Raw genomic sequence first — 19,173 nt, 5'->3', positions numbered from 1 at the left:
AGGGGGAGGGATGAAAGGGGGAGGAGTGGCATTACTAGTCAGGGAAAATATCACAGTTGTGCGTAGACAGGACAGCCCAGAGGGCTCGTCTACTGACTCCATATGGGTGGAGCTGAGGAATAGGAAAGGTGTGGCCACACTAATAGGGTTATATTATAGACTGCCCAATAGCCAAAGAGAATTGGAGAAACAAATCTGTAGTGAGATAGCAGACCGATGTAAGAAACAAAGTTGTAATAGTAGGGAATTTTAACTTTCCACATATTGACTGGGACTCCCACACTGTGAAAGGGCTGGATAGCTTGGAATTTGTCAAATGTGTTCAGGAAAGTTTTCTAAATCAATATATAGAGGTACCAATGAGAGAGAATGCAATACTTGATCTCCTATTAGGGAACCAGGCAGGTCAGGTGACAGAAGTATGAGTAGGTGAGCATTTTGGGTCCAGTGACCATAATGTCATTAGTTTCAAGTTAATTATGGATAAGGACAGGTCTGGTCCTCAGGTTGAGGTTCTAAATTGGAGAAGGGCCAATTTTGTGGAAATGAGAAAGGATCTAGGAAGAGTGGATTGGGATAAGTTGTTTTCTGGCAAAGATGTGCTCAGTAAGTGGAAGGCCTTCAAAGGCGAAATTTTGAGAGTGCAGAGTTTGCATGTTCCTGCCAGGATTAAAGGCAAAGTTAAAAAGCATAGGGGACCTTGGTTTTCAAGGGATATTGGCGATCTGGTTAAGAAAAATAAATGTGTATAGCAGGTATAGGCAACTAGGAACACATGAGGTACTTGAAGAGTATAGGGAAAAAGTAAGAATACTAAAAAAGAAATCAGGAAGGCAAAAAGACATGAGGTTGCTTTGGCAGATAATGTGAAGGTAAACCCGAAGGGTTTCTACAAGTATATGAAGAGTAAAAGGATAGTAAGGGACAAAATTGGTCCCCTGGAAGATCAGAGTGGTCGTCTGTATGGAGCCTCGGGAGATGGGGGAGATCTTAAACAGTTTTTTTGCATCAGTTTACTCAGGAAACTGGCATAGTGGATATGGAAGGAAGGGAAACAGACAATAGTGTCATGGAACATATAGAGATTACAGGAGGAGGTGCTTGCTGCTTTACAGCGAATAAAGATAGATAAATCTCCCAGGCCTGATGATATTTCCTCGGACCTTGAGAGAGACTAGTGTAGAAATCGCCGGGGCCCTGGCAGATATATTTAAAATGTCCTTAGTCATGAGTGCAGTGCCGGAGGACCGGAGGGTAGCTCATGTACTTCCGTTGTTTAAATAAAGATCTAAAAGTAAACCAGGTAATTACAGGCCAGTGAGCCTGACATCAGTAGGGGGTAAATTATTGGAAGGTGTTCTGAGAGATCGGATATACAAGTATTTGGATAGCCAAGGGCTGATTAAGGATAGTCAGCATAGCTTTGTGCGTGGTAGATCCTGTTTAACGAATCTTGTAGAGTTTTTTTGAGGTTATCAAGTAAGTAGATGAAGGAAAGGCAGTGGATGTTGTCTACATGGACTTCAGTAAGGCTTTTGACAAGGTCCCACATGGGATGTTAGTTCAAAAGGTTCAGACACAAGGTATCCATGGAAAGGTTGTAAACTGGATTCGAAATTGGCTGTGAGAGAGAAGACAGAGTGGTTGTTTCTCAGACTGGAGGCCTGTGACTAGTGGTGTGCCTCAGGGATCTGTGCTGGGGCCATTGTTGTTTGTTGTCTATATCAATGATCTAGAGGTGGTAAATTGGATCAGCAAGTTTGCTGATGATACTAAGAGGTAGGTGTAGTGGACAGCGAGGAAGGCTTTCAAAGCTTAGAGGGATCTGAACCAACTGGAAGAATGGGCCAAAAAATGGCAGATGGAATTTAATGCAGACAAGTGCAAGGTGTTGCATTTTGGAAGGACAAATCAAGGTAGGACATACACAGTAAATGGTAGGGCACTGAGGAGTGCGGAGGAACAAAGGGTTCTGGGAGTTCAGATGCATAATTCCCTGAAAGTGGCGTCGCAGGTAGACAGGGTTGTAAAGAAGGCTTTTGGCATCCTGGCATTCATAAATCAAAGTATTGAATATAGGAGTTGGGATGTTATGGTGAGGTTGTATAAAACATTGGTGAGGCCAAATTTGGAGTATTGTGCAGTTCTGGCCATCTAACTATAGGAAGGATATTTCTAAGATTGAAGGAGCGCAGAGGAGATTTTCTAGAATGTTGCCAGGTCTTCAGGAGTTGAGCTACAGGGAAAGATTGAACAGGTTAGGACTTTATTCCTTGGAGTACAGAAGAATGAGGGGAGATTTGATAGAGGTTTACAAAATTGAGGGGTACAGACAGAGTTAATGCGAGTAGGCTCTTTCCACCTAGATTAGGAGAGATAAGTATGAGAGGACATGGCTTTAGGGTGAAAGGGGAAAAGTTTAGGGGGAACTTCTTCACTCAGAGTGGTGGGAGTATGGAATGGGCTGCCATCTGATGTAGTAAATGCGGGCTCACTCTTGAGTTTTAAGAATAAGTTGGATAGATACATGGACTGGAGAGGTCTGGAGGGTTATGGACTGGGTGCAGGTAAATGGGACTAGCAGAATACCGTTTTGGCACAGACTAGAAGGGCCGAATGGCCTGTTTTCTGTGCTGTAGTGTTCTATGGTCAATTAAAAAAGGACAGGTTGCTACCTCCAAGGCACACTGATTATGAGAACACAAGGGAACCTCTTTAGGTGTATGCCCAGTGATATTCCACCTCAAAGGAATTTTTACTGCACAGACTACACATACGTTGACTACTGTTCTCCAACTTTTAGGAATCTTCTGCAGTTCATCATCCAACCTTGTGCAGGTTCTGCTGACCTGGGTCTGATGCCCAAGGCCTCCTTGTCCTAAGAAAACAGTTTTCAGTAATGGCCCCTCTCTCCCAGTAACATTTCTCAAGTTATGATTAAAGGGAGTTTTTTCATTGGTGGGAGAGAAAATTAAAAGGTTGTAAATAAAAGATTCTTGTTCCACGCAATTATATACAACCCACAGTGACTGGAGAAGCATGGACAATCTCTTTAAGTGAGGTTTCATTGAAGAAAAGTAGTCCTTGTGGCAGAAAGTAAAATAAGTGACAGTGAGAGCTGGTGAAGACTGTATTTACAGAATTTGCTGAGTGCATTACTTGAATTTCCTTTGCTACCAAGGAGCTGAGAGAAGAGGATGAACAACAAAAAGAGTGAAGATTGAAAAGTTATTGCCATCAATCTTTTAATTTGACTTAGCTACCTCTGTGATGTGTTACGGACTCAGTGAAAGTCCCTTTAAGATAGAGTGTGTGTGTGTGTATATGTGTGTGGGGCATGCTTACGTCAATAGAAGATAAAGGACGTAATGACGTTGTTGAAGAAGTTAGAAGGAGAGAGAGAGAGAGAAGGGAGAGAGACACCAGCCTGCTAGTTTCTCTATCGATGGATGAGAAACAATAATGTGTCTGCCACTGAAATCCATGTATGGAAGTTGGAAGTAATCTGGTGGAGTTCACTTTGTTGCTGATCTGTAGAAGGAAACAGGTATTTGTGTGTGGACGACCACGATTCGGATGCTTTTCGGGGTGAGGAAGTCACTACCGAGTAAACACTGAAGTGTCGTTTGGGGTTCCATCGTGGAACATTTGGATTTTGTATTTACTCTCCCTATGTTCTCTACATCTACGTCTTATCTTCTGACAACGGTGGTTGTTGAAGAAGCCCTTGCTCATGTTTCACCTTATGACTTGCGGAACTGAACTTTAAGAACCATTCCGGAACTTGGAGTTTGGGACTTTGTCTCACACACACACACACACACACGAAGAGTTTAGTTTTGGGGTTAACGTTCAAGGTTTAATATTTTTGAATTCTAACATACTAACATTTTTACTTTTATTTTACGTATTATCATAAGTAGTAATTAATAAAATAGTTTTTAACACTGAATCATGCACAGTGTGTTTCTTTTGTTGCTGGTTCGTGACAAAATTGGGGGCTCGTCCGGGATCGTTCCCAAGGTTAACGAGAGTCATCTGGGATCGTTCCCCAGATTGACGAGATTCGTTCGGGATTCAATCCAAAGATTTTTGAGGGAGATCTGATAAATTCTTTTTAATTGGCTTGTGTGTGTGGAAACCAGCAGCAATGGATATTAAGGCATTTTTGGAGTCACCAACCCTACAGGGATTGGAGGTGGCGAAAAAGGATGATTTGATAAAGATTGCTACAAAGCTAAACCTTACAGAAGTAAAGCAGTCTATGAGAAAAGCAGTTATTCATAGAATGATAGTTGACTATTATTTGGAGAAGGAAGTGTTTGAGTTGAGTGAGGTAGTTGAGTTTCCTGAGAGTAAACCAGTAATTTCTGATGTGACTTTTCAACCAGTGGAGTTGGAGGATCCGGAGGAGGAAGAATTAGAACAGTTAGAAGAGTTTTCTGGGAGTGAGTCAGAGATTCCTGTTAGACAGGTGCAGATAGCAAAGATGGAGTTAGAACAAACACGACTGAAGGTCGAGTTGGGACAAAAAAAGATAGAGGCCGAACAAAAGAAATTAGAGGCTGAACGAGAGATAACTCGGATGAAGATAGAGGCTGAACGAGAGCAAAAGAAATTAGAAGCTGATCTAGCAATGAAGCAGATGGAATTGAGGAGGATGGAGCTGGATAGCGAGGAGAAACAGAGGCAGCATGAGTTACAAATGAAGCATAAGAGTTTGGAATCTGGTTCTGATGATGGTTTTTCAGCCAGCAGGGAGGTTCGATTAGTCCCTCCTTTTGAGGAAGATCAGGTTGACCAGTATTTCCAACATTTTGAAAAGGTTGCTGAGAGTTCAAACTGGCCAAAGGAAGGATGGGCTCTTATGGTACAGAGTGTGATTAAAGGTAAAGCTCAAAAAGCTTATTCTGCTTTGTCTGTTGAGGACGCAGCTGATTATACCAAGGTAAAACAAGCTATATTGAAGGCCTATGAATTGGTACCTGAAGCTTATAGACAAAAATTTAGAGACTTGAGGAAATCTGCAGATCAGACTTTTATGGAATTTGCCAATGGAAAGAGAATATGTTTTGAACGATGGTACGTGGCTAAAAATGTAGATGGGGATTTTGATAAATTGAAAGAATTGATACTAGTGGAAGACTTTAAAAGATGTGTTCCAGCTGAATTGACAACATATTTAAATGAAAAGGCAGTGGAAACTTTACAAGAAACTGCTAGGTTGGCAGATGATTATGCTTTAACCCATAAATCCAAATGGGGACAACCTAAAACCTTTCAAAAGAGTTACAAGGACAATCCAGATAAACCGGAGATTAAATTGGGAGGTAATCAAAAAAGAAAGGATGAAAAGAAGCCAGGGCTGGAGAAACCTGTTGAGCGTACTTGTTATTACTGTAAGAAACCTGGCCATGTGATATCTAATTGTGCCCTTTTGAAGAAAAGGAAGGAAGCTGTGCCCAATGCTTGCTTTCAGGCAATTAAAGATCAAAAAGGTTTAGGAGATGCTGTTAAAGATCAGTCCCTGCAAGAGGTAAAAGCGGAAAAGTTGGAGGAGGTGAGAAAGGAATTCTGTTCTTATGTATCAGAGGGTTTTGTTTCACTGAATGATGAGTCACCCCAGGTGCCAGTGAAAATTCTTAGAGATACTGGGGCTAGTCAATCTCTCTTGTTGGACAGTGTTTTAAATTTTGGTGAAGAAAGTGACACTGGTGAGGTAAATCTAGTGCGAGGCGTTACAGATGACACCATATCTGTCCCTTTACACAGGGTGATTTTAAAGTCAAAGTTCGTAGAAGGACCAGTCGAGATAGGGATAAGACCTAGGTTGCCAGTGGAAGGAGTTTCTTTGTTATTGGGGAATGACCTTGCAGATGGAGAAATTGTTCCTGTGGTACGGTTAACGACCAAACCAAGGATTGATGAGTCTGAGAATGATCCAGATGTTTACCCATCATGTGCGGTGACTCGAGCTAGAGCTAAAGAATTAGCCAAGACAGACAGTCCGGTGCAGTCTGATGTGGTTCCTTGTGACAGTCCTAAATAGGAAGAAAATTATGATGCCTTATCTGAGACTTTTCTGTCTTCACTGGAGGATCAACATCCTTATAGTGAGCCTGAATTTAAAGATTTGTCTTTGTCAAGGAAGGATTTTATGGTGGAACAGACAAAGGACCCTGAGTTGACAGAATTGAAAGAAAAAGCACTCTCATGTGAGGAGATTGAAAAAGTGCCAACTGGATATTATGTCAAAAATGGAGTGTTAATGAGGAAATGGAAACCTCCTCGTGTTCCTGTTAATGAGGAATGGGAAGTTATTCATCAGGTTGTTGTTCCAAAAGTTTATAGGGATGAGATTTTAAACCTGGCCCATAGTATGCCTTTGGGTGGTCATTTTGGGGTGAATAAAACTGTAGGGAAGATCTTGAAACAATTCTATTGGCCTGGTTTGAGAAAAGGTGTGGTGATGTTTTGTCGAACTTGTCACACATGTCAGATGGTAGGTAAACCAAATCAAAAACCCCCTGTGGCTCCTTTGAAACCAATTCCCGCTTTTGGTGAACCATTTTCGAAGGTGATTGTGGACTGTGTTGGCCCATTACCAAAGTCTAAGACTGGAAATCAGTATTTGTTAACCATCATGTGTGCCACTTCTAGATTTCCAGAGGCAATACCCCTTAGAAATATTAAGGCCAAGACGGTGTCAAAGGCTCTTTTAAAATTTTTTACCTGGTTTGGTTTGCCAAAAGAAATCCAATCTGATCAAGGTAGTAATTTTATGTCAAATTTTTTTCAACAAATAGTCTATGAGCTGGGAGCAAAGCAGATTGTATCATCTGCATATCACCCAGAATTTCAAGGAGCTCTGGAGAGATTTCATTCTACTCTCAAAAATATGCTGAAGACTTATTGCTTTGAAAACACAAAGGATTGGGACCAAGGTATTCATTTACTTTTGTTTGCCATTAGAGATTTAATCCAAGAGTCATTAGGATTTAGTCCGTTTGAGCTTGTATTTGGACATAGGGTGAGAGGACCTTTGGAGTTGTTAAGAGAGCAATGGGTTAATGAGGAAGTGCACTTGAGTCTGTTGGACTATGTCCAAAAATTTAAAACTCGGTTGGAGAGAGTCTGCCAGCTAGCGAGAGAGAATTTGAAAACCAGCCAGATAAGAATGAAGACATATTTTGATGGACGTGCTCGGCCTAGGACATTTACAGTGGGGCAAAAGGTGTTGGTATTTTTCCCTAGCCAAAATAATCCCTTGCAATCTCGTTTTTCTGGACCCTATGTTATTGAATCTCGAGTGACTGATTTAACATATATAATCAAAACACCAGATAGACGCAAGAAAACACAACTCTGTCATGTAAAACATGCTAAAACCTTATTATGAGAGGGATTCAGTGGTGGCCTTGGTGGGTGATGTAAAGGTTGTTTCTAGAATGCCTGATGTTGATGTTGAGGAAGGCCAATTTAGACCAAATATTGTTCCATCGAAACTAAAAAACCAAAATATCCTGGAGAACCTTGAAACGAAGTTGGACCATTTACAAGTTTCACAAAAACAACAGATGAGAGAATTAATTTTAAAATTTAAAAATCTGTTCCCAGATGTTCCAAACAGAACATCGATAATTACCCATGATGTTGATGTTAGGGATGCAAAACCAATCAAACAACACCCATATCGAATGAATGTGGAAAAAAGTAAACTTGTTGATCAGGAAATAAAATACATGTTGGAAAATGATATTATTAGACATTCTACTTCAAATTGGAGTTCGCCCTGTGTTATTGTACCTAAACCTGATGGAACTGTTAGATTTTGCACAGATTACAGGAAAGTGAATGCTGTAACAAAGTCAGATGCTTACCCTATTCCTAGGGTGGATGATTGCATAGATAGAGTGGGAAAGGCAAAATTTCTTACAAAGATTGACCTATTAAAAGGGTACTGGTGTGTTCCATTAACAGATAGAGGAAGGGAGATTTCAGCCTTTGTAACCCCTTCTGGATTGTATGAATACAATGTTTTGCCATTTGGAATGAAAAATGCTCCGGCAACATTTCAAAGCATGATTAATTCGGTGATTCATGGGTTAAAACATACAGATGCCTACATTGACGACTTAGTGACTGGGAATGATACTTGGGAAGATCACATATCTGCATTAGAAAGGTTGTTTGAAAGACTTTCCAAGGCTAACCTTGGCTAAAAGTGAATTTGGCCATGCCACTGTGACGTATCTTGGTTATGTTGTAGGTCAAGGCAAGCAAGCTCCTGTTCAGGCAAAAGTTCAAGCAATATCTGAGTTCCCTATTCCCACAGGTACGAGGACTGTTAGAAGATTTTTGGGAATGGTTGGATATTACCGAAAATTTTGTAAAAATTTTGCTGATATTGCTCTTCCCCTAACTAATCTTCTGAAGAAGGGAGTAAAGTTTGTTTGGACAGATTCTTGTCAAGAAGCATTTGAGAAATTGAAAGCCATTTTATGCTACCATCCTGTGCTCAAAACACCTGACTTTGAAAAGCCATTTTCATTAGCAGTAGATGCCAGTGATGAAGCTGCAGGAGCTGTGTTGTTGCAGAAGGGTGACCTTGATGATATTGACCATCCTGTAGCTTACTTTTCAAAGAAATTTAATGAGCATCAAAAGAATTATTCCACCATAGAGAAAGAATTACTGTCGCTTGTTTTAGCCTTGCAACATTTCAGTGTATATGTTTGCACCGCTCAGAAACCATTGACTGAATATACAGATCATAACCCATTGGTGTTTCTGAGCCGAGTCAAAAACAAGAACAGAAGGCTGTTAAACTGGAGTTTAATTTTGCAAGAGTTTGATCTCATGATAACTCACATTAAAGGCAAAGATAATGTGATTGCTGATTGTCTTTCCCGATGTTAAATGGGAAACATGTATCTGTACTAATCTGATAGTCTGTAGTTGTGTAGCATAATTATAAACATTACTAACTGTATGCGCGGTTAAATTTTTCTTGGGAAAATTTTTTTTTAGGTGGGAGGTGTTACGGACTCAGTGAAAGTCCCTTTAAGATAGAGAGTGTGTGTGTATATGTGTGTGTGGGGCGTGCTTACGTCAATAGAAGATAAAGGACATAATGACGTTGTTGAAGAAGTTAGAAGAAAGAGAGAGAGAGAGAGAGAGAGAGAGAGAGAAGGGAGAGAGACACCAGCCTGCTAGTTTCTCTATCGATGGATGAGAAACAATAATGTGTCTGCCACTGAAATCCATGTATGGAAGTTGGAAGTAATCTGGTGGAGTTCACTTTGTTGCTGATCTGTAGAAGGAAACAGGTATTTGTGTGTGGACGACCACGATTCGGATGCTTTTCGGGGTGAGGAAGTCACTACCGAGTAAACACTGAAGTGTCGTTTGGGGTTCCATCGTGGAACATTTGGATTTTGTATTTACTCTCCCTATGTTCTCTACATCTACGTCTTATCTTCTGACAACGGTGGTTGTTGAAGAAGCCCTTGCTCATGTTTCACCTTATGACTTGCGGAACTGAACTTTAAGAACCATTCCGGAACTTGGAGTTTGGGACTTTGTCTCACACACACACACACACACACGAAGAGTTTAGTTTTGGGGTTAACGTTCAAGGTTTAATATTTTTGAATTCTAACATACTAACATTTTTACTTTTATTTTACGTATTATCATAAGTAGTAATTAATAAAATAGTTTTTAACACTGAATCATGCACAGTGTGTTTCTTTTGTTGCTGGTTCGTGACAAAATTGGGGGCTCGTCCGGGATCGTTCCCAAGGTTAACGAGAGTCATCTGGGATCGTTCCCCAGATTGACGAGATTCGTTCGGGATTCAATCCAAAGATTTTTGAGGGAGATCTGATAAATTCTTTTTAATTGGCTTGTGTGTGTGGAAACCAGCAGCAATGGATATTAAGGCATTTTTGGAGTCACCAACCCTACAGGGATTGGAGGTGGCGAAAAAGGATGATTTGATAAAGATTGCTACAAAGCTAAACCTTACAGAAGTAAAGCAGTCTATGAGAAAAGCAGTTATTCATAGAATGATAGTTGACTATTATTTGGAGAAGGAAGTGTTTGAGTTGAGTGAGGTAGTTGAGTTTCCTGAGAGTAAACCAGTAATTTCTGATGTGACTTTTCAACCAGTGGAGTTGGAGGATCCGGAGGAGGAAGAATTAGAACAGTTAGAAGAGTTTTCTGGGAGTGAGTCAGAGATTCCTGTTAGACAGGTGCAGATAGCAAAGATGGAGTTAGAACAAACACGACTGAAGGTCGAGTTGGGACAAAAAAAGATAGAGGCCGAACAAAAGAAATTAGAGGCTGAACGAGAGATAACTCGGATGAAGATAGAGGCTGAACGAGAGCAAAAGAAATTAGAAGCTGATCTAGCAATGAAGCAGATGGAATTGAGGAGGATGGAGCTGGATAGCGAGGAGAAACAGAGGCAGCATGAGTTACAAATGAAGCATAAGAGTTTGGAATCTGGTTCTGATGATGGTTTTTCAGCCAGCAGGGAGGTTCGATTAGTCCCTCCTTTTGAGGAAGATCAGGTTGACCAGTATTTCCAACATTTTGAAAAGGTTGCTGAGAGTTCAAACTGGCCAAAGGAAGGATGGGCTCTTATGGTACAGAGTGTGATTAAAGGTAAAGCTCAAAAAGCTTATTCTGCTTTGTCTGTTGAGGACGCAGCTGATTATACCAAGGTAAAACAAGCTATATTGAAGGCCTATGAATTGGTACCTGAAGCTTATAGACAAAAATTTAGAGACTTGAGGAAATCTGCAGATCAGACTTTTATGGAATTTGCCAATGGAAAGAGAATATGTTTTGAACGATGGTACGTGGCTAAAAATGTAGATGGGGATTTTGATAAATTGAAAGAATTGATACTAGTGGAAGACTTTAAAAGATGTGTTCCAGCTGAATTGACAACATATTTAAATGAAAAGGCAGTGGAAACTTTACAAGAAACTGCTAGGTTGGCAGATGATTATGCTTTAACCCATAAATCCAAATGGGGACAACCTAAAACCTTTCAAAAGAGTTACAAGGACAATCCAGGTAAACCGGAGATTAAATTGGGAGGTAATCAAAAAGGAAAGGATGAAAAGAAGCCAGGGCTGGAGAAACCTGTTGAGCGTACTTGTTATTACTGTAAGAAACCTGGCCATGTGATATCTAATTGTGCCCTTTTGAAGAAAAGGAAGGAAGCTGTGCCCAATGCTTGCTTTCAGGCAATTAAAGATCAAAAAGGTTTAGGAGATGCTGTTAAAGATCAGTCCCTGCAAGAGGTAAAAGCGGAAAAGTTGGAGGAGGTGAGAAAGGAATTCTGTTCTTATGTATCAGAGGGTTTTGTTTCACTGAATGATGAGTCACCCCAGGTGCCAGTGAAAATTCTTAGAGATACTGGGGCTAGTCAATCTCTCTTGTTGGACAGTGTTTTAAATTTTGGTGAAGAAAGTGACACTGGTGAGGTAAATCTAGTGCGAGGCGTTACAGATGACACCATATCTGTCCCTTTACACAGGGTGATTTTAAAGTCAAAGTTCGTAGAAGGACCAGTCAAGATAGGGATAAGACCTAGGTTGCCAGTGGAAGGAGTTTCTTTGTTATTGGGGAATGACCTTGCAGATGGAGAAATTGTTCCTGTGGTACGGTTAACGACCAAACCAAGGATTGATGAGTCTGAGAATGATCCAGATGTTTACCCATCATGTGCGGTGACTCGAGCTAGAGCTAAAGAATTAGCCAAGACAGACAGTCCGGTGCAGTCTGATGTGGTTCCTTGTGACAGTCCTAAATAGGAAGAAAATTATGATGCCTTATCTGAGACTTTTCTGTCTTCACTGGAGGATCAACATCCTTATAGTGAGCCTGAATTTAAAGATTTGTCTTTGTCAAGGAAGGATTTTATGGTGGAACAGACAAAGGACCCTGAGTTGACAGAATTGAAAGAAAAAGCACTCTCATGTGAGGAGATTGAAAAGGTGCCAACTGGATATTATGTCAAAAATGGAGTGTTAATGAGGAAATGGAGACCTCCTCGTGTTCCTGTTAATGAGGAATGGGAAGTTATTCATCAGGTTGTTGTTCCAAAAGTTTATAGGGATGAGATTTTAAACCTGGCCCATAGTATGCCTTTGGGTGGTCATTTTGGGGTGAATAAAACTGTAGGGAAGATCTTGAAACAATTCTATTGGCCTGGTTTGAGAAAAGGTGTGGTGATGTTTTGTCGAACTTGTCACACATGTCAGATGGTAGGTAAACCAAATCAAAAACCCCCTGTGGCTCCTTTGAAACCAATTCCCGCTTTTGGTGAACCATTTTCGAAGGTGATTGTGGACTGTGTTGGCCCATTACCAAAGTCTAAGACTGGAAATCAGTATTTGTTAACCATCATGTGTGCCACTTCTAGATTTCCAGAGGCAATACCCCTTAGAAATATTAAGGCCAAGACGGTGTCAAAGGCTCTTTTAAAATTTTTTACCTGGTTTGGTTTGCCAAAAGAAATCCAATCTGATCAAGGTAGTAATTTTATGTCAAATTTTTTTCAACAAATAGTCTATGAGCTGGGAGCAAAGCAGATTGTATCATCTGCATATCACCCAGAATTTCAAGGAGCTCTGGAGAGATTTCATTCTACTCTCAAAAATATGCTGAAGACTTATTGCTTTGAAAACACAAAGGATTGGGACCAAGGTATTCATTTACTTTTGTTTGCCATTAGAGATTTAATCCAAGAGTCATTAGGATTTAGTCCGTTTGAGCTTGTATTTGGACATAGGGTGAGAGGACCTTTGGAGTTGTTAAGAGAGCAATGGGTTAATGAGGAAGTGCACTTGAGTCTGTTGGACTATGTCCAAAAATTTAAAACTCGGTTGGAGAGAGTCTGCCAGCTAGCGAGAGAGAATTTGAAAACCAGCCAGATAAGAATGAAGACATATTTTGATGGACGTGCTCGGCCTAGGACATTTACAGTGGGGCAAAAGGTGTTGGTATTTTTCCCTAGCCAAAATAATCCCTTGCAATCTCGTTTTTCTGGACCCTATGTTATTGAATCTCGAGTGACTGATTTAACATATATAATCAAAACACCAGATAGACGCAAGAAAACACAACTCTGTCATGTAAAACATGCTAAAACCTTATTATGAGAGGGATTCAGTGGTGGCCTTGGTGGGTGATGTAAAGGTTGTTTCTAGAATGCCTGATGTTGATGTTGAGGAAGGCCAATTTAGACCAAATATTGTTCCATCGAAACTAAAAAACCAAAATATCCTGGAGAACCTTGAAACGAAGTTGGACCATTTACAAGTTTCACAAAAACAACAGATGAGAGAATTAATTTTAAAATTTAAAAATCTGTTCCCAGATGTTCCAAACAGAACATCGATAATTACCCATGATGTTGATGTTAGGGATGCAAAACCAATCAAACAACACCCATATCGAATGAATGTGGAAAAAAGTAAACTTGTTGATCAGGAAATAAAATACATGTTGGAAAATGATATTATTAGACATTCTACTTCAAATTGGAGTTCGCCCTGTGTTATTGTACCTAAACCTGATGGAACTGTTAGATTTTGCACAGATTACAGGAAAGTGAATGCTGTAACAAAGTCAGATGCTTACCCTATTCCTAGGGTGGATGATTGCATAGATAGAGTGGGAAAGGCAAAATTTCTTACAAAGATTGACCTATTAAAAGGGTACTGGTGTGTTCCATTAACAGATAGAGGAAGGGAGATTTCAGCCTTTGTAACCCCTTCTGGATTGTATGAATACAATGTTTTGCCATTTGGAATGAAAAATGCTCCGGCAACATTTCAAAGCATGATTAATTCGGTGATTCATGGGTTAAAACATACAGATGCCTACATTGACGACTTAGTGACTGGGAATGATACTTGGGAAGATCACATATCTGCATTAGAAAGGTTGTTTGAAAGACTTTCCAAGGCTAACCTTGGCTAAAAGTGAATTTGGCCATGCCACTGTGACGTATCTTGGTTATGTTGTAGGTCAAGGCAAGCAAGCTCCTGTTCAGGCAAAAGTTCAAGCAATATCTGAGTTCCCTATTCCCACAGGTACGAGGACTGTTAGAAGATTTTTGGGAATGGTTGGATATTACCGAAAATTTTGTAAAAATTTTGCTGATATTGCTCTTCCCCTAACTAATCTTCTGAAGAAGGGAGTAAAGTTTGTTTGGACAGATTCTTGTCAAGAAGCATTTGAGAAATTGAAAGCCATTTTATGCTACCATCCTGTGCTCAAAACACCTGACTTTGAAAAGCCATTTTCATTAGCAGTAGATGCCAGTGATGAAGCTGCAGGAGCTGTGTTGTTGCAGAAGGGTGACCTTGATGATATTGACCATCCTGTAGCTTACTTTTCAAAGAAATTTAATGAGCATCAAAAGAATTATTCCACCATAGAGAAAGAATTACTGTCGCTTGTTTTAGCCTTGCAACATTTCAGTGTATATGTTTGCACCGCTCAGAAACCATTGACTGTATATACAGATCATAACCCATTGGTGTTTCTGAGCCGAGTCAAAAACAAGAACAGAAGGCTGTTAAACTGGAGTTTAATTTTGCAAGAGTTTGATCTCATGATAACTCACATTAAAGGCAAAGATAATGTGATTGCTGATTGTCTTTCCCGATGTTAAATGGGAAACATGTATCTGTACTAATCTGATAGTCTGTAGTTGTGTAGCATAATTATAAACATTACTAACTGTATGCACGGTTAAATTTTTCTTGGGAAAATTTTTTTTTAGGTGGGAGGTGTTACGGACTCAGTGAAAGTCCCTTTAAGATAGAGAGTGTGTGTGTATATGTGTGTGTGGGGCGTGCTTACGTCAATAGAAGATAAAGGACATAATGACGTTGTTGAAGAAGTTAGAAGAAAGAGAGAGAGAGAGAGAGAGAGAGAGAGAAGGGAGAGAGACACCAGCCTGCTAGTTTCTCTATCGATGGATGAGAAACAATAATGTGTCTGCCACTGAAATCCATGTATGGAAGTTGGAAGTAATCCGGTGGAGTTCACTTTGTTGCTGATCTGTAGAAGGAAACAGGTATTTGTGTGTGGATGACCACGATTCGGATGCTTTTCGGGGTGAGGAAGTCACTACTGAGTAAACACTGAAGTGTCATTTGGGGTTCCATCGTGGAACATTTGGATTTCGTATTTACTCTCCCTATGTTCTCTACATCTACGTCTTATCTTCTGACAACAGTGGTTGTTGAAGAAGACCTTGCTCATGTTTCACCTTATGACTTGCGGAACTGAACTTTAAGAACCATTCCGGAACTTGGAGTTTGGGACTTTGTCACACACACACACGAAGAGTTTAGTTTTGGGGTTAACGTTCAAGGTTTAACATTTTTGAATTCTAACATACTAACATTTTTACTTTTATTTTACGTATTATCATAAGTAGTAATTAATAAAATAGTTTTTAACACTGAATCATGCACAGTGTGTTTCTTTTGTTGCTGGTTCGTGACAGATGACACTGAACCTCTTTTCTCAATATGTACCATTTTCATAGACGAGTGCCTCTTCCAATTCTTCAATGCAGCCTAAACCGTCACCTTCTGAGACCTCCATCCTTCAAGTGTAAATAGCCTTACCCCTTTCAGTGACACTTCAATCAAGAGGACTGCAAAGAGTCTGTGTCCTTCCTACATGCTAGCACCTCATAGCTTACTGCACTTTCAGACATTTTGGCCACTGTCACACGTTGCTCTGAAGTTGACCATTGTATACCAGAATTCCAAGTCTTTTAATTATAGATTTGGTCTGCTGGTCCCTCTGAAAACTCCTGCTATTGAACTATTTGCTACCGTGCATATCCTCTGCTTAGACATAGACTTGCATTCTTCTTGCTGCTGCTTTTCTTTCCTTGTCTGCACTTGTGAAAGTCATAATAGCTTTCAATAATCTTTCTGAAATTTTGGCTACACTGTTTTGCTCCCTAATTTGTCCAGGCATATTATTCTATTTTTGCTCAGATCTCATTGGTCAACTACATAGTCACATCATCAACTATAGCCCCAGCATTACTCTTGCAGACTTCTGGCCCTTAATACAATGCTTGCACCTGAAAGACTTTTTAAAAAAATACTTAATGAGATTTGTGTATCACTGGCATTTACTGCTCATCCTTAATTGCTCTTGAATTTGAGGTCATTTCAGAGGTCAACCACAAGTCAACCACACTGATGTTCAGAAGACATGAATTGGCCAAACTGAATTTAAACAGATGTAAAGTATCTTCTGAGACGACGAGGAAGGAGCCTGCTATGTGAAAGTTCAAGGCTATTGTCACTTTTGCAGAAGTAATGTCTTGTTAGGTTTACCTGCAGAAGTATGCTTAAGTTTCTTATAAGAGTTGCTTCGGGAATCTTAATCTCTATAGGCAGTTATCTTCTATTCAAGAATTGATCTTAAAGTCAGATTTTCATGACTTTATGAAAGGCAGAAGGCATTGGGTTGCATGTAATTGCGTGGAACAAGAATCTTTTATTCAGAACCTTCTAATTTTCTCTCAAATTCATTAGGGGTATATCCTAAACCCAATCATCCGTAGCAGCCTTTGCTCCATTGTGAAGAGAACATATTTGCATAAGATTCAATTCTATTCATAAACCTTCAGAAAATGAAGCAGCCCAAAACTGCATGCAGCATGACCTGGACAATATTCAGGCATGGACTGCGAAATAAAAATTGTTATATGCACTAGACAAGTGCTTGGCAACAGCCATTTCCTACAAGAGAGTCTAATGATCAACACAATTCTAGAATGTGGCTAACAATCACTTTTGCAAAGGCAATTAACAATAAACAGTAAAGGGCAGTGATGCCCACAAATGAATTCAAAAATGGTTTCAAAAGAAGCTCATGATATTCATTGAACTTTCTGGAGGATGAGCCTCCTTCAAAAACAGCAAAAAGTTCAGTATTTCCATAGGGTCACCCACAGCAGCTTGCAAACCAGTACCCTGATCCTGTTTGCTATGTAATGAATATATATAGAAAAGCTTTAAGGAAAGTGCCAAGGAATTTCACTATCTTCCTTCTCCATTAGCAGTAGTATACCAGAGATCAGTGCTTCTGGATATCTCAGACCTAAGTGCTCCATTATGCAAAGCACTAGCACTTAATGCATATTTGGAATAGATGCCAAAGTTTGTATTAATGCAATTACACAACAAAGGCCAAACTGTATCAGGGACTGGTAGAAGACAGACAGCAGAGAGAGATTTATCTAATGGAACAGCAAACAGTCACGGATAGCATAAATAAATATTTTTACCTAGGTAATAGCATGGAAGTTAAACTTTAATATAAAGATTGTTGATGAATAGAGGAACCTTAAGGTTCAAGTCCATAATTCCCTAAAAGTAGCAACACAGGTAGATAAGATGGTGAAGAAGGCATCTGGCTTGCTTGCCTACATAGGTTGGAACGCAGAGTATAATAGTTGGAGGTTAAGTTACAACTTTACCAAACACAGGTTAAACCACACTTTGGGTATTGCAGTACAGGAAAGATGTGGTTGGCCTGAGAGACTGCAGAGGAAATTCACCAGCATGTTGCCTGCTTTGGGGGCTTTGGTTATGGGGAGAGGAAGATAGACAGGGCTTCTTTGAGAGGATGACCTGATAGAGGTACAGTATATAAGAGACATAGATAGGGTGGATGGTCAGAATCTTTTTCCCATGGCAAGGGTATCAAAAACAAGGGGGGAAAGGTTTAGGGTGAGAGGCAGTAATCTTAAAGAGTCTGAGGGGAAAGTTATACTCTTTTTGTTACACAGGGAATGGTTGATATCTGAAATGTGCTGCCAGAGGAAGTGGTGGAATCAGATACAATCACTGTTTAAGAGACATTTTGATAGACACTTGAATGGGCAAGGCATGGAAGGATATGGACCAAATGCAGGCACGTGAGATTAGTGTACATGGGCAAATAAAGTCAGCATGAACGTGGTAGACCAAAGGGCCTGGTTCTGTTCTGTACAATTCTAATAACAAGGAAACATTTTAACTCCAAGATAGTTTTGCAATGCTAGTTTAGCAATGCTAGTTTAGCAATTAAATAGATGAATTCAGCTCTCACAATTTATCTAAATTTATTTTCTACACTGGACTAACATGAGAATGCAGGAAGGAGGATAGAAATTTAAAACTCAGCTTGTTAGACAAATAGTTTTCATGTTCCTACTGTCTCAAACACTAAGAATTGCATTGTAATAATGATTAGTTCTATTTTTGAAAGTGTTGATTTCATTATTGGATGTACTAACTTTTCATGTATGATTATGTGATGTAGATGGTGATGCTTCTTGGTTACCTGAGCCAGTAGAAGCTGGAGACTTGCTACGTCGCGAGGGCCCAGGGCTCTTTGTAGTGGTACTTCGACCTGTAGCACCAGGGACTTTAGTGTATGATGTAGACTTAACAACTCGACATTCTGTGGATGCAGAAGAAAGGATTTTTTTTTAAATAATGCAAATTTCAACTATGTTTTAACTCAGGAACAGAGAATTTCTTTAAAGCCAAAAAAGCAGTTCTTTGTTGAAGAACTGTGGAAGGCAAAGCACACATATGCAGTGGTATAGCTAGAAGAGCTGCTGCCCCACAACTCTGATAACCTGGGTTCAGAATCAGAATTTAGGTTTATTATCACTGACATACATCATGAAATTTGTTGTTTTGTGGCAGCAGTACAGTGCAAGACAAAGACATAAAAATTAGTCACAAAAATAAATAATGCAAATGAGGAATAATGAGGTAGTGTTCATGGACCATTCAGAAACCCGATGGTGGAGGGGAAGAAGTTGAGTGAGAGTCTTCAGGCTCCTGTACCTCCTCCCCAATGGTAGTAATGTGAAGAGGGCATGTCCTGAATGGTGAGGGTCCTTAATGATGGATGCTGCCTTCTTGAGGCACCGCCTCTTTAAGATATCCTTTATGCCGGGGAGGCTTGTGCCTGTGATGGAGCTGGCTGAGTCTACAACCCTCTGCAGCTTCTTTCGATCCTGCACATTGGAGCATCCATACCTGGCAATGATGTAACCAGTCAGAATGCTGAATTCTGACCTCCAGCACTGTCAGTGTGGAGTTTGCATGT

At 40.0% G+C, this 19,173-nt stretch overlaps 1 protein-coding gene across 2 annotated transcripts in view; it reads right to left on the bottom strand.

The window, feature by feature from the left end:
* dclk1a (doublecortin-like kinase 1a) overlaps positions 1 to 19,173 on the bottom strand; it is a 217,878-nt gene that overhangs the window by 85,300 nt on the left and 113,405 nt on the right. For both annotated transcript variants that reach the window (XM_052025757.1, XM_052025758.1), the window contains exon 5: positions 18,394 to 18,513. In XM_052025757.1, the coding sequence (XP_051881717.1) occupies positions 18,394 to 18,513 (120 nt within the window). The remainder of the gene's footprint in view (positions 1 to 18,393; positions 18,514 to 19,173) is intronic.

This window comes from Pristis pectinata, chromosome 11 (assembly GCF_009764475.1).
Source record: "Pristis pectinata isolate sPriPec2 chromosome 11, sPriPec2.1.pri, whole genome shotgun sequence".
NCBI lineage: Eukaryota > Metazoa > Chordata > Chondrichthyes > Rhinopristiformes > Pristidae > Pristis > Pristis pectinata.
This window is presented reverse-complemented; position numbering and strand designations above follow the sequence as displayed.